At 38.7% G+C, this 16,517-nt stretch overlaps 1 protein-coding gene across 9 annotated transcripts in view; it reads left to right on the top strand.

The window, feature by feature from the left end:
- The window catches only part of LOC119493470 (izumo sperm-egg fusion protein 1), an 18,960-nt gene extending 3,271 nt beyond the window's left edge, over positions 1-15,689 (top strand). For 2 of the 9 annotated variants that reach the window (XM_037778780.1, XM_037778779.1), the window contains exons 3-10: positions 1,052-1,126; positions 1,241-1,324; positions 1,442-1,462; positions 1,575-1,661; positions 1,924-2,045; positions 2,210-2,360; positions 4,703-4,871; positions 5,244-5,399. In XM_037778780.1, the coding sequence (XP_037634708.1) occupies positions 1,052-1,126; positions 1,241-1,324; positions 1,442-1,462; positions 1,575-1,661; positions 1,924-2,045; positions 2,210-2,360; positions 4,703-4,871; positions 5,244-5,361 (827 nt within the window). In that variant the 3' untranslated portion in view covers positions 5,362-5,399. Of the gene's footprint in view, positions 1-1,051; positions 1,127-1,240; positions 1,325-1,441; positions 1,463-1,574; positions 1,662-1,923; positions 2,046-2,209; positions 2,361-2,950; positions 3,053-4,702; positions 4,872-5,243; positions 5,400-6,943; positions 7,100-7,501; positions 7,624-9,414; positions 9,691-11,318; positions 11,394-11,509; positions 11,594-11,710; positions 11,732-11,843; positions 11,934-12,195; positions 12,318-12,481; positions 12,633-13,222; positions 13,325-14,973; positions 15,143-15,514 lie in introns of those variants that run through there. The other 7 variants (XM_037778782.1, XM_037778785.1, XM_037778788.1 and 4 more) reach the window with 7 other exon arrangements.
- The last annotated feature ends 828 nt before the right edge of the window (positions 15,690-16,517 follow it).

Genomic DNA, 16,517 nt, shown 5'->3' with positions numbered 1-16,517 from the left:
ATATAGCATATAAACATAAAATTGAACTGAATAGATTGGCCCCATTGTCACCGATATCCGATCCAGCTATTTGAATCAGTGTTAGCCCGATATTTGATCCAGTATCGGTATCTTTGCATCCCTGTTAGTAGTTGAATGCTTCGTATGTAATAATAATGAATAAATCCTAAAATAGCCCATGAATTAAGGAATAATCACACAACATTATTCATTATTCATATTCAACATTCATTATCATTACTTATTCTCAGACTGATATCACTGTTTGTTATGTGTAGAGGTGCGCGTGTGTACAGTAGTGTGGCACCACAGTGGTCAGTCATACACTGATTACATTACGTACACACCGCCCCCAACGTTGTTTTGCTTTTTTTATAGAAATAAAACCCATTTAGTTCATTTTGGCGTATCAGCGTCATGTTATCAATACATAGTCGGTCGACAGACGCTACAATCTGAAAGTGAAAGTGTCTGCTCCATACGGAGTCTCAGCTCAGAGTAGCAGGAGTCAGATTTCACACACGGGACGAGAGAGAGTTGACAGACCGAGAGATGGCGGAGGATTTGGTGTCGAAGCGAAAAAATAAACGCGCCTATTTGGCAATATTTCAGATTTTAACCCAATGCTATAAGGGAACAATAACGTTAATGAGATAATCACTGTGAGGAGGACGGAACGGTCACAGCCGCTCTGCGGGGCGGAGCAGCGCTGGGTGGAAACCTGCGGCGAAAGCTGGACCGGAGAGGCCAGACACTCCGCCATTCGAGGGTAAAAATCAAAGTAAGCGCGCTACACATATTGACCGTCATCTTTTCCTGTTAAATGTCCGGTGTAATCGCTAACACCAGTGTTTTTTCCTCACTGTCACATCCCTAGACAGAAGATTCCAAGCCCAAAAAATGATATTCAGGACAGCCTTAGTTTTTTATGATTTGGCAATTGAAGCTTTCACCGCTTTGGCCCTTATTTATTCAGAATAAAGGTAAGATGTGTCTAAACTGTAAAATAGTAAAATCAGTAACATATAACTGTCTGTTTCCCATTGCTTAGATGCCACCACTTTCTACAGAGTCAAAACGGAGTACCAGAGTGAATTTGACCGCTTCTTGTCTCTGACAAGGGTTGGTGAGAAACAAAATGTGTTCCGTTGTATCATCACTGAATATATTTAGAGTTGACACTTTAATCAGAACATCCAGATTTTAAGACAAAGCCTGCTCTTTTTTTTTTTTTTTAAAGGAAGTTTACTTGTGGAAACCACTCGGATCATGAATTTGGGCAGGGAGATCTTAGAAAAGCACTTGGACAGATTCATCAATCAAGGTAATTGGCATGAATAACAGCGAGCGCTCTGCACAGTATGAGGCAGGGCACTTTGTGCAAGTCTTCGTCGTGTACAAGATGCATTAGTTACAGATCATTTGCTTGTCTCTCCCTCAGAATTGTGCCCCAACCAGTGTGGTAAGTTTGTTCTGTCTGACCCTTCCCTCTATGAGCACAATGTGCACGTATGCACTATATATTAAGTTCATGTTTACAAGGCGTGTGTGTGTATGTGTGGAATGGTTTTCAGGGCTTTTGAGACGAAGAGTACTGGATTGCATCTCTTGCCACTACAAGACTTACGTCTGTCCCTCTCCCATGCACCTGGACTGCAATTGTATGTATTTCTTTATTTGTTTGTGTGTTCATGTTGTTGGTGAGTGGGTGGGGGCTGGTCGTACCAATGTACTGGGAGTGCACCGTTCCATCTGAGTACATGGACACATGCTGTCACGAGTGTGTAAATGTGTCCCTAAGCGAGGCTCCGCTGTCTGTCCATGTGCACAGCTAATGAAAGAGATTATTCAAGTAATCCTGACGCAAATGAATGAAGCATCTCTCTCTTTCATTTTTCCTCTCCTATCTCAACCTTTCTCCAGCGTCCTCCATACTTGCTTTTGAGGGAGATCAGGTTGTGTTGAACTGTTTCCAACCATGGCATCGTCTTCTGTTGGAAAAAACAGAGTACCACTACTCCTGGTCCCCCTACTTGCCAGGATATGTAAGACCCTTTAGCAGCTATGTAAAAAACACTTTGTATGCTTCCTGATTCCCTCTACATTCTGTTCCTTATTTAGCTGCACAGTATCATCAAGAATAGGCAAATTTACTGTCTCACACCCACTAATTTACAACTATCACTTCCTAATGTGTGTTTGTGTGCAGCTGAACGAGAGCGACTTCACAGTCCTGGTAGTGACAGACGTCTCATCTGTGATCTTAAATCAGGTGCAAGCGAAGGATATGGGAACATATCGCTGCTTTCTGCAGGGCCGAAGCGGAATCGTCTTCTACAGAGTCAGCTACCGACTCACTGGTAGAGTACAGCTCTTATTAGACAAGACATCACAGAAAAACTGGCAGATAATTCAACAGGCAAAAGTCGACATCACATCTGAGTTAATTTAGCACGTTTTAACAGTTGACACATAAGAGAACAAACACTCCAATAAACATTTGTCAATTCCAAATAATTGGCAGTAAATAAAACACTCAAATCAGATGTCTCAGTCTGGGTGTTCCAGTACAAATGCTCTTTAAATTTTAGTCGTCTGGGCCATGAGGATGTTAAAGGATAACTTCGGTATTTTTCATCCTCTATTTTCCCATGTTTTTGTGCCCAAGTGATTAATGAGGACAACAATTTTTTAAATTGGTCTGTTATTGAGGGAGAGCGCTGCAGCCGCCAGCCGCTAAACCAGCTTTATTGTAATCATTTGGGGCAACCTGGTACTGTCAGTTTACGTCCACTAAAAGTGCTTGTTTTTGCAACTGACAGGCTGAGATTGTTATTATAAGTGTCTGACAACATAATGGAAAGAACCCTACAGAGCAATGAAACCTTTTTTTTACCTTTTGCTTTCCGTTTGTCATCGTGTCATGTGACTGCTTGCTGGAAAACAACAGTGGAAACGTGTGTGAGAGAGGATTGCCACGGGACACCGGTGTCAGAGTTTATTATGTTGGAGTTAGGGCTGTCAATCAATTAAAGTATTTAATCGTGATTAATCGCAAGATTGTCCTTAGTTGTGAATACAATAAGATTGTCCATAGTTAATCAACATTTTTTATCTGTTCAAGATGTACCTTAAAGGGAGATTTGTCAACTATTTAATACTCTTATCAACATGGGAGTGGACAAATATGCTTGCTTTATACAAATGTATGTATATATTTATTATTGGAAATCAATTAAAAATGACAGATATTGTCCAGAAACCCTCACAGGTACTGTATTTAGCATAACAAATATGCTCAAATCATAACATGGCAAACTGCAGCCCAACAAAACAGCTGTCAGTGTGTCAGTGTGCTGACTTGACTATGACTTGCCCCAAATTGCATGTGATTATCATAAATTGGGCATGTCTGTAAAGGGGAGACTCGTGGGTACCCGCAGAACCCATTTTCATCCCTTTGATAGTTTTTCCTCACCAAAATTTAGCGCAAGTTCGGAGCGTTATTTTACCTCCTTTGTGACGAGCTAGTATGACATGGTTGGTACCAATGGATTCCTTAGGTTTAGGTACAACCTTAGGTACAAACTCCGAAAGATCAAATGCGTTAAAGAAATGAATGGCATTAAAACCAATAACTTTGACAGCCCTAGTTGGAGTACAGAAAGCGTAGCTTAGTGTTATCTAAAGGATTTTCAATGTCATGGTTGAATATTTAGCTGATTTTGACAATGTGGAGCGAGCGAGACCCACAATAACTAACAGACAAGATCAAGCAAAAGGTAAGAAAAAGGTTTTATTTCTCCATAGGGTCCTTTCCGTAATGTTGTCAGACACTTATAATAACAATCTGAGCCTGTCAGTTGCAAAAACAAGCACTTCTAGTGGACGTAAACTGACAGTACCAGGTTGCCCCAAATGACTAATTACAGCTCGTTTGGTGGCTCCTGGTTACAGTGCTCTCCTTCAATAATCCCAAATTCAAAAAGTGTTGTCCCCTATAGACACTTAGAAACAAAAACATGGGAAAATAGGGTCCAGGTTGAAAAATACTGAAGTTATCCATTAAAGGATATCCACGATGTCCCAAGCTAAATTAGAAACACAGCAGTTGATTTCAAAGAAATTAATTCACTACATGTTCAAAAGGTGAAGTAAAGACTTGTAATTAGTTACTGCGTATGTGTCTGTTGTGGTTTGGGTCTGTGGGGTGGATTCAGGGTGTGTCAATTTCTTTAAGTGGGTGGGTGGTTTTTCTCTGTTCTTTTTTTTCGCTGTGTGGGCTTCCTTGTATTTCATGTATTGTTTTCTTCCATATATGTTCCTTATTGCTGTATGGATTTGAATACAAAGCACACCGGGTTTGCCTGTATTGAAATAAGAGCTGTCTCGAATACCATTTTTTGAGCTTCGAAGCACATATTCGAAGGTATTCGAAGCTTATGCTGTATACTGCAGATAAAATGACAAAATAACCCCAACCAGAGGATTCATAAAAAGTGTTTTCATTGTCACTATCAGTACCTAGCTGCTAAATTAACAAAATAAATCTTCCGTCTATTCTCCGTCTATTTGGAGGTTGGTGACTGGCAAAATGATGTGAAAACCCCTCTTGAAAGGCGTAGTCTTTTCCTCTACACAAATCTTGTTCTACAACTCCATTAGCTCATCTCTCTCTGTTGTTCTTCCTCCTCCTTCACAGTCGTCCCGAAGCCTGAAACAACTCACCAACCCATCCTGCTCACTCTGCCCTCCCTGCCTCTCGTAGAAAGCCAATCTTTTCAACCTGTGAAGGACCTGCTGGTGCCAGTCATCGTCATGGTTACAGCTCTGAGCCTGGCAGCGTGCGTAGGCCTCGCCGTCGTCCTGAGGTGAGAGACTGCGTAGTGGTGGAGGACTGGAGGTTAGCAGGAAGGGGTGGATGTGAACGGGGTGACACGGAACAGTCCGAGAGCATGACAAAGTAAATGATGCAAGATGAAGGAAGTGGTCAGGTAGTCGTATAGTTTGAGGAGTGAATCATGATTTATGAGGCTAGGGTATATGCCATATAATAGGTTTATTGTTTACAGTTGAGCCGATTACGTCATTCAGCTGTTTTGTCTGAAAGTATCGTCACTTTTTCCAGGAAGTGATGTCAGTTAGTTTAGCACAAAAATCAACAGGTGTTGTGTAGATGGACAGGGTTTACCTGTTATTCGTTTGTATTAGTTGGGACTTAAAATTACTGTTTGTGTTTGTAGAATGATGATGAGCCAGAGGAGAGCCGCGGAGGAGAAGAGGAGAAGGAGGATGGAGGGAAAAAACACCCAAGAAGACACTGTATACACTATATTCACACTTCACTTTGACTCACATTAGGTTGGACATTTCTCTCTGTGACTAAATAAATTTCCCAGCGCAAAGTGCAGAGTCAAGTCTAGAAATTACACAGAAGTGAGAAAAGATGTTAGCTACATGAAGCATAAAGGGTGTGTAAATGTTTTTGATAAGTATAAAATAATAATAATAATGAATTTAATTTATGTAGCACACTTTAAAATACAGCGAAATCTCAAGCTGCTTCACATACAGGATAAAACAATCATAATACGTTAAAACACAAAAGAAACATGCCATTCAAATAGGATAAATAAAATTATAGACAAAATATTCCAAGACCCAAGATAAAAAGTAACTAAAATTAGAGATATTTATTCAATATATTGTTTGTCTTAAACAATGAGCTAGGATTGTCAGTGTGAATCATGGTGAATCAAACGCTGACATCTCGCTCGTAAAACGGAGAGACTGTGGTATAATAAAACCAGAGCGTACAACACACACACACTCTTAAACACACCCACTAAAAATCCCTCAGAAACCGCTCAACTTTCCGTAACATTAAACATCAGCTCGCAAGAACACGTCGATGTTCTTTTGAATTTTTAATGGGAAAAATATTCAATAACTTCAGGTTTATGAAGTGTAGTACCACCAAAGTCCCTTCACACATCAATGGTCTCTTCCTGATATACTTATTAAACTAATTAAGACATTTTGATGGCACTACACTTTATAAAAGTGAAGTTATTGAATATTTTTTCCTATTAAAAGTTCACCAAAATTCATCATCCAAGGGACTTCTGGAAGGGCTTTTCAGGTCTATTGAGGACATTATAACAACAAATACTGTGAAATTATTCAGTTTTTAAGAGAAACTGATTTAGTTAAACGAATATAGAGTTTTCCTCATTATTATTATTATTATTATTATTATTATTATTATTTTTTTTTTTTAATTCATTTTTTTATTTATTTTTTATTTTTAAAAAAAAAAAAAATTATTGATTTATTTATTTTTTAATTTTTTTAATTTATTTTATTTTATTTTATTTTATTTTATTTTATTTTATTTTATTTTATTTTATTTATTTATTTTGTTTCTGCACAATCTCCCGTTCCACACTCCAGTCCAGATGGTGGCGGTAATGCACCTCTAAGATGGTTTGCCAACCTTCAATAAACACCAAAGAAGAAGAAGAAGAAGAAGAAGAAGAAGAAGAAGAAGAAGAAGAAGAAGAAGAAGAAGAAGAAGAAGAAGAAGAAGAAGAAGAAGAAGAAGAAGAAGAAGAAGAAGTAGAAGAAGGGGCTTCTGGGAAATGTAGTGTGAAAGTAAGATAGTCTTTAAAATTACTTACAGAAACAGTTTACAAGAGTTTATCCCGTCCACAAACTGAAATTGTCAAACCCACAGGGCATAGATAAGATAGATGAACTATTATTAATAATTATTTTTAAATCATCATCTGTGTGTTATGTGTCCATGGAAACAATTCAAATATCACAAACACTTGATGACTTTCAAAGGATTTTATTAACCTACAAAATAACTTTGAATATATGTGATTTAACATAGCTGCATTTTTTTTATTATTAACTATTTGTCTTTGACGACTTTGGAGGGTGAACACACGATTTTGCAGTGGTTGTATGCAGCATAATAAGCAATTAGTTGGCTAATTAATAGCAGATTCTGACTTGGCTGGACTGTGAGCCACATCAACTGGAACAAGAGCTGAAGAGATTGCACAAGAGCTGTCCTGAACAAACCACAGTGGTGAGTTAATCCACAGCAAACAATAATGTTTTTGTGACTCTAACATGCTTTTCTAAGTGACCACTGGGTGACAGCAACTAGCTATAAACAGGAGAGCTGAATGACAGTCAATGAAAGAAGCAAGTACTCAGCTCTTATGTCCTTGTTTTGATCATATTTGTATTATTGCTGTTCCATTTAATTTCTGTTAGCTAGAAGAGCTAACAGTAGTAGCAACAGTAGAAACAGGTGGAGTAACTAGGCCTTCTAGCTGTAGGCCTAGTTAGCTTTATTACTGTTGTTATCATTGGTTACATTAGTGGTGGTGGAGGCAGCTGTGCTAACGTTACCAACAGCACCAACGGCTGAATTAAGCTAACGTTAACCTAGCTAGCTAACTAGCTATAGCAATAGTAGCAGTAACGTTAGCTACAACAAGTACTAGCAACAGAATGCTAGCAGCACTGGTAGTAGCCATAGCAACAGAGTTTAAAGCAGTTAACCCTCTGAGACTCACAATAGACCTGTTTTTGTCTTTTATTCTGGTAATATTACATCTTTTTTTCTCGTAAAGTTATGGCCTTATTCTCGTAATATTCTGACTTTTTTTCTCGTAAAGTTATGACTTTATTCTCGTAATATTACGACTTTTTCTCTCGTAATATTTTAACTTTTTTTCTTGTAAAGTTATGACTTTATTCTCGTAATGTTACGACTTTTTTCTTGTAAATTTATGACTTTATTCTTGTAATATTACGACTTTTTCTCTCGTAATAATACGACTTTTTCTCGTAAAGTTATGGCTTTATTCTCGTAATGTTACGACTTTTTTCTTGTAAATTTATGACTTTATTCTCGTAATATTACGACTTTTTCTCTCGTAATAATACGACTTTTTCTCTCGTAATAATACGACTTTTTCTCGTAAAGTTATGGCTTTATTCTCGTAATAATACAACTTTTTTTTCTCGTAAAGTTATGACCTTTATTCTCGTAATGTTACGACTTTTTTCTTGTAAATTTATGACTTTATTCTCGTAATATTACGACTTTTTCTCTCGTAATAATACGACTTTTTCTCGTAAAGTTATGGCTTTATTCTCGTAATGTTACGACTTTTTTTCTCGTAAAGTTATGACTTTATTCTCGTAATATTACGACTTTTTTTCTCGTAAAGTTATGACTTTATTCTCGTAATATTACGACTTTTTCTCTCGTAATATTTTGACTTTTTTTCTTGCAAAGTTATGACTTTATTCTCGTAATGTTACGACTTTTTTCTTGTAAATTTATGACTTTATTCTTGTAATATTACGACTTTTTCTCTCGTAATAATACGACTTTTTCTCGTAAAGTTATGGCTTTATTCTCGTAATGTTACGACTTTTTTCTTGTAAATTTATGACTTTATTCTCGTAATATTACGACTTTTTCTCTCGTAATAATACGACTTTTTCTCGTAAAGTTATGGCTTTATTCTCGTAATAATACAACTTTTTTTTCTCATAAAGTTATGACTTTATTCTCGTAATATTACGACTTTTTTCTTGTAAATTTATGACTTTATTCTCGTAATATTGCTCTTAGATGGTTAGAGCAGAACTATAATCCGCAACTATGTTTTATTAAAAATATTTTAAAAATAACAATTTTAATTAATCAATTAGTTGATTATTTTTGTATGTTTTTTTAGCAAAAGTGCCAAACATTCACTGCTTTCAGTCTCTCAGTTGTCTTATGTGACAGTAAACTGAATATTTTTGGGTTTTCCACTGTTAATCGGGCAGAACCAGTATTTAGAAGGTGTCACTTTGGGCTTTTTGTTAAATTGTGATGGGCATTTGTCACTATTTTCAGAAATCACAAACAGGTTTACTGCCAAGCAAGTAGGTTTTCACATACACCCAGGAATTTGCCTTGGTGTTGTGGTGCATAGTAAACATAGTACTGCAAAAATCAAGAGGCATAATTCTAGAATAGAAAAGGAAAATTAAGAAAATACTATTAAAAAGATATGTAAAATATAAAAGAATGTGCACCAACACAGGGAGGTAGCCATCCGCAGCACCATCTTGGGTCAAATTATTTTTCTTAATTAATGGATTAATCTGAAGAATAAAAGGCATTTTTTTAATAGGTTGTTTGGCAATGGAAATTATGGTCTGATAGGAAAAACAGGAGTGGCGGGAGTAACACTAGTATTTGTGGTACAGTAGCTGTAGTAACAGAAAAAGTGCCAGTTGCTGGAAGAACAGCTGTAGGAGTGGTGATAAGGGTTGCACTACCAGTAATAGTGATGTTTGTAGCAGCAATAATATTTGCCAACTCTGTTTCAGAAACGGCACTGAGTGAAAAGTCACAAGAGCCAAAGTGACTCATCCTGATCGGCTCGGGGGGGTGCAGAGGCCAGATGCTGCTGATGCTGGTGTCCCTGGTCTGCTGCGTCCTTGCAGCCAAGGCCTGTCTGCAGTGTGACCGCAGGATCAGGCTCCGGGACGATAGCTATTTCCTGAAGGCTTCTGCTATTGTCAGCCAGATTGAAATGAAACGGATACGTACACATGCCTACCGCACCTACAGAGTGACCAGCAGGGAGCGAATGGGAATCATTGGTGAGATTAAGACCTGGTTTAGCACCGAACAATATGACATGAGCTGATAATTCACGTAAAGCAACTTATACCCCATATCTCTTTTCTTAGTTTCATTACATTTTTCCCAAATATTGTCAGGCAGCTAGGGTTATTTTATAGGGCTGACCCGAATGCTTCGACCGTTGCCATGGTATTCAACCTCCAAATTGATGCACCCATCCGACTTTTTCAGTCCCAATACGATAGCGTTACCTGGGCTTTGGGTATCAGCCGATACCGAGTACCGATCTGATACCAGTGTTTAATTAATAATCTGTATGCCTCACTGTGTGGAAGCGAACTGGGATCATTCTTTTATGTGTAAGGCGACATCAGGCTTGACATAAACATTGCTTTCTTAACTTTTAAAACAAAATGTGACCAATAAATACATAGATATAAATTTCTCTAATTGTTCTTTATTATTAAAATAATAAATCGCTCACCAGCAACTTGGTAAAAAATCATCAAAATGAACAGGAATTAAAAGTAAACCTTTTTAATGCAGCAACAAATTGTTAAAAAGTTATATGAATTAAAATTACAGTATATAATGTATATAGCATATAAACATAAAATTGAACTGAATAGATTGGCCCCATTGTCACCGATATCCGATCCAGCTATTTGAATCAGTGTTAGCCCGATATTTGATCCAGTATCGGTATCTTTGCATCCCTGTTAGTAGTTGAATGCTTCGTATGTAATAATAATGAATAAATCCTAAAATAGCCCATGAATTAAGGAATAATCACACAACATTATTCATTATTCATATTCAACATTCATTATCATTACTTATTCTCAGACTGATATCACTGTTTGTTATGTGTAGAGGTGCGCGTGTGTACAGTAGTGTGGCACCACAGTGGTCAGTCATACACTGATTACATTACGTACACACCGCCCCCAACGTTGTTTTGCTTTTTTTATAGAAATAAAACCCATTTAGTTCATTTTGGCGTATCAGCGTCATTTTATCAATACATAGTCCGACGAAAGACGCTACAATCTGAAAGTGAAAGTGTCTGCTCCATACGGAGTCTCAGCTCAGAGTAGCAGGAGTCAGATTTCACACACGGGACGAGAGAGAGTTGACAGACCGAGAGATGGCGGAGGATTTGGTGTCGAAGCGAAAAGCAAACGCGCCTATTTGGCAATATTTCAGATTTAAACCCAATGCTATAAGGGAACAATAACGTTAATGAGATAATCACTGTGAGGAGGACGGAACGGTCACAGCCGCTCTGCGGGGCGGAGCAGCGCTGGGTGGAAACCTGCAGCGAAAGCTGGACCGGAGAGGCCAGACACTCCGCCATTCGAGGGTAAAAATCAAAGTAAGCGCGCTACACATACTGACCGTCATCTTTTCCTGTTAAATGTCCGGTGTAATCGCTAACACCAGTGTTTTTTCCTCACTGTCACATCCCTAGACAGAAGATTCCAAGCCCAAAAAATGATATTCAGGACAGCCTTAGTTTTTTATGATTTGGCAATTGAAGCTTTCACCGCTTTGGCCCTTATTTATTCAGAATAAAGGTAAGATGTGTCTAAACTGTAAAATAGTAAAATCAGTAACATATAACTGTCTGTTTCCCATTGCTTAGATGCCACCACTTTCTACAGAGTCAGAAAGGAGTACCAGAGTGAATTTGACCACTTCTTGTCTCAGCCATTGGTTGGTGAGAAACAAAATGTGTTCCGTTGTATCATCACTGAATATATTTAGAGTTGACACTTTAATCAGAACATCCAGATTTTAAGACAAAGCCTGCTCTTTTTTTTTTTTTCTTTGAAGGAACTTTACAAATGGAAACCATTCAGATCATGGAGATAGGCAGGCAGATCTTAGAAAAGCACTTGGACAGATTCATCAGTCAGGGTAATTGGTATGAATAACAGCGAGCGCTCTGCACAGTATGAGGCAGGGCACTTTGTGCAAGTCTTCGTCGTGTACAAGATGCATTAGTTACAGATCATTTGCTTGTCTCTCCCTCAGAATTGTGCCCCAACCGGTGTGGTAAGTTTGTTCTGTCTGACCCTTCCCTCTATGAGCACAATGTGCACGTATGCACTATATATTAAGTTCATGTTTACAAGACGTGTGTGTGTATGTGTGGAATGGTTTTCAGGGCTTTTGAGACGAAGAGTACTGGATTGCATCTCTTGCCACTACAAGATTCACGTCTGTCCCTCTCCCATTTCCCACCTGGACTGCGATTGTGTGTATTTCTTTATTTGTTTGTGTGTTCATGTTGTTGGTGAGTGGGTGGGGGCTGGTCGTACCAATGTACTGGGAGTGCACCGTTCCATCTGAGTACATGGACACATGCTGTCACGAGTGTGTAAATGTGTCCCTAAGCGAGGCTCCGCTGTCTGTCCATGTGCACAGCTAATGAAAGAGATTATTCAAGTAATCCTGACGCAAATGAATGAAGCATCTCTCTCTTTCATTTTTCCTATCCTATCTCAACCTTTCTCCAGCGTCCTCCATGCTTGCTTTTGAGGGAGATCAGGTTGTGTTGAACTGTTTCCAACCATGGCATCGTCTTCTGTTGGAAAAAACAGAGTACCACTACTCCTGGTCCCCCTACTTGCCAGGATATGGAAGACCCTTTAGCAGCTATGTAAAAAACACTTTGTATGCTTCCTGATTCCCTCTACATTCTGTTCCTTATTTAGCTGCACAGTATCATCAAGAATAGGCAAATTTACTGTCTCACACCCACTAATTTACAACTATCACTTCCTAATGTGTGTTTGTGTGCAGCTGAACGAGAGCGACTTCACAGTCCTGGTAGTGACAGACGTCTCATCTGTGATCTTAAATCAGCTGCAAGCGAAGGATATGGGAACATATCGCTGCTCTCTGCAGGGCCGAAGCGGAATCGTCTTCTACAGAGTCAGCTACCGACTCACTGGTAGAGTACAGCTCTTATTAGACAAGACATCACAGAAAAACTGGCAGATAATTCAACAGGCAAAAGTCGACATCACATCTGAGTTAATTTAGCACGTTTTAACAGTTGACACATAAGAGAACAAACACTCCAATAAACATTTGTCAATTCCAAATAATTGGCAGTAAATAAAACACTCAAATCAGATGTCTCAGTCTGGGTGTTCCAGTACAAATGCTCTTTAAATTTTAGTCGTCTGGGCCATGAGGATGTTAAAGGATAACTTCGGTATTTTTCATCCTCTATTTTCCCATGTTTTTGTGTCCAAGTGATTAATGAGGACAACAATTTTTTAAATTGGTCTGTTATTGAGGGAGAGCGCTGCAGTCGCCAGCCGCTAAACCAGCTTTATTGTAGTCATTTGGGGCAACCTGGTACTGTCAGTTTACGTCCACTAAAAGTGCTTGTTTTTGCAACTGACAGGCTGAGATTGTTATTATAAGTGTCTGACAACATAATGGAAAGAACCCTACAGAGCAATGAAACCTTTTTTTTACCTTTTGCTTTCCGTTTGTCATCGTGTCATGTGACTGCTTGCTGGAAAACAACAGTGGAAACGTGTGTGAGAGAGGATTGCCACGGGACACCGGTGTCAGAGTTTATTATGTTGGAGTTAGGGCTGTCAATCAATTAAAGTATTTAATCGTGATTAATCGCAAGATTGTCCTTAGTTGTGAATACAATAAGATTGTCCATAGTTAATCAACATTTTTTATCTGTTCAAGATGTACCTTAAAGGGAGATTTGTCAACTATTTAATACTCTTATCAACATGGGAGTGGACAAATATGCTTGCTTTATACAAATGTATGTATATATTTATTATTGGAAATCAATTAAAAATGACAGATATTGTCCAGAAACCCTCACAGGTACTGTATTTAGCATAACAAATATGCTCAAATCATAACATGGCAAACTGCAGCCCAACAAAACAGCTGTCAGTGTGTCAGTGTGCTGACTTGACTATGACTTGCCCCAAATTGCATGTGATTATCATAAATTGGGCATGTCTGTAAAGGGGAGACTCGTGGGTACCCACAGAACCCATTTTCATCCCTTTGATAGTTTTTCCTCACCAAAATTTAGCGCAAGTTCGGAGCGTTATTTTACCTCCTTTGTGACGAGCTAGTATGACATGGTTGGTACCAATGGATTCCTTAGGTTTAGGTACAACCTTAGGTACAAACTCCGAAAGATCAAATGCGTTAAAGAAATGAATGGCATTAAAACCAATAACTTTGACAGCCCTAGTTGGAGTACAGAAAGCGTAGCTTAGTGTTATCTAAAGGATTTTCAATGTCATGGTTGAATATTTAGCTGATTTTGACAATGTGGAGCGAGCGAGACCCACAATAACTAACAGACAAGATCAAGCAAAAGGTAAGAAAAAGGTTTTATTTCTCCATAGGGTCCTTTCCGTAATGTTGTCAGACACTTACAATAACAATCTGAGCCTGTCAGTTGCAAAAACAAGCACTTCTAGTGGACGTAAACTGACAGTACCAGGTTGCCCCAAATGACTAATTACAGCTCGTTTGGTGGCTCCTGGTTACAGTGCTCTCCTTCAATAATCCCAAATTCAAAAAGTGTTGTCCCCTATAGACACTTAGAAACAAAAACATGGGAAAATAGGGTCCAGGTTGAAAAATACTGAAGTTATCCATTAAAGGATATCCACGATGTCCCAAGCTAAATTAGAAACACAGCAGTTGATTTCAAAGAAATTAATTCACTACATGTTCAAAAGGTGAAGTAAAGACTTGTAATTAGTTACTGCGTATGTGTCTGTTGTGGTTTGGGTCTGGGGGTGGATTCAGGGTGTGTCAATTTCTTTAAGTGGGTGGGTGGTTTTTCTCTGTTCTTTTTTTTCGCTGTGTGGGCTTCCTTGTATTTCATGTAGTGTTTTCTTCCATATATGTTCCTTATTGCTGTATGGATTTGAATACAAAGCACACCGGGTTTGCCTGTATTGAAATAAGAGCTGTCTCGAATACCATTTTTTGAGCTTCGAAGCACATATTCGAAGGTATTCGAAGCTTATGCTGTATACTGCAGATAAAATGACAAAATAACCCCAACCAGAGGATTCATAAAAAGTGTTTTCATTGTCACTATCAGTACCTAGCTGCTAAATTAACAAAATAAATCTTCCGTCTATTCTCCGTCTATTTGGAGGTTGGTGACTGGCAAAATGATGTGAAAACCCCTCTTGAAAGGCGTAGTCTTTTCCTCTACACAAATCTTGTTCTACAACTCCATTAGCTCATCTCTCTCTGTTGTTCTTCCTCCTCCTTCACAGTCGTCCCGAAGCCTGACACAACTCACCAACCCGCCCTGCCCACTCTGCCCTCCCTGCCTCTCGTAGAAAGCCAATCTTTTCAACCTGTGAAGGACCTGCTGGTGCCAGTCATCGTCATGGTTACAGCTCTGAGCCTGGCAGCGTGCGTAGGCCTCGCCGTCGTCCTGAGGTGAGAGACTGCGTAGTGGTGGAGGACTGGAGGTTAGCAGGAAGGGGTGGATGTGAACGGGGTGACACGGAACAGTCCGAGAGCATGACAAAGTAAATGATGCAAGATGAAGGAAGTGGTCAGGTAGTCGTATAGTTTGAGGAGTGAATCATGATTTATGAGGCTAGGGTATATGCCATATAATAGGTTTATTGTTTACAGTTGAGCCGATTACGTCATTCAGCTGTTTTGTCTGAAAGTATCGTCACTTTTTCCAGGAAGTGATGTCAGTTAGTTTAGCACAAAAATCAACAGGTGTTGTGTAGATGGACAGGGTTTACCTGTTATTCGTTTGTATTAGTTGGGACTTAAAATTACTGTTTGTGTTTGTAGAATGATGATGAGCCAGAGGAGAGCCGCGGAGGAGAAGAGGAGAAAGAGGATGGAGGGAAAAAACACCCAAAACGTGTCGTCATGAAGACACTGTACACAGTAAATACACACTTCACTTTGACTCACATCAGGTTGGACATTTCTCTCTGTGACTAAATAAATTTCCCAGCGCAAAGTGCAGAGTCAAGTCTAGAAATTACACGGAAGTGAGAAAAGATGTTAGCTACATGAAGCATAAAGGGTGTGTAAATGTTTTTGATAAGTATAAAATAATAATAATAATGAATTTAATTTATGTAGCACACTTTAAAATACAGCGAAATCTCAAGCTGCTTCACATACAGGATAAAACAATCATAATACGTTAAAACACAAAAGAAACATGCCATTCAAATAGGATAAATAAAATTATAGACAAAATATTTCAAGACCCAAGATAAAAAGTAACTAAAATTAGAGATATTTATTCAATATATTGTTTGTCTTAAACAATGAGCTAGGATTGTCAGTGTGAATCATGGTGAATCAAACGCTGACATCTCGCTCGTACAACGGAGAGACTGTGGTGTAATAAAACCAGAGCGTACAACACACACACACTCTTAAACACACCCACTAAAAATCCCTCAGAAACCGCTCAACTTTCCGTGACATTAAACATCAGCTCGCAAGAACACGTCGATGATTTGACCCCAGCAGGGTCACGTTCCCCCTGAATGGAGCGATGCCGTTGTGTCACGTGGGCGTTTATGAGAGGAGTCGGGGATGAGGTAAATCTCCCGGATTAGTGTTTTTTTTTTCCAGAGATTAATAGCCCCCAGCCATCCAATTAATCCTGGATAATCCCCCTGTGGGAGGAGGGGGTAGACATGGAGGGGTAGAAGCTAGCAGCAGATGTTTTCATCATGTTTATTTACCTATATATTCATTCACAGAGAGAGAGTAAGGGGCAACTTTTTTAAATTACAAATAATGTTCTTATCATTCTGAAGTTTTCTTGCGA

This window comes from Sebastes umbrosus, chromosome 8 (assembly GCF_015220745.1).
Source record: "Sebastes umbrosus isolate fSebUmb1 chromosome 8, fSebUmb1.pri, whole genome shotgun sequence".
Taxonomy (NCBI): Eukaryota; Metazoa; Chordata; class Actinopteri; order Perciformes; family Sebastidae; genus Sebastes; species Sebastes umbrosus.
The sequence above is the reverse complement of the archived record's forward strand: the minus strand, read 5'-3'. Positions and strand labels throughout refer to the sequence as shown.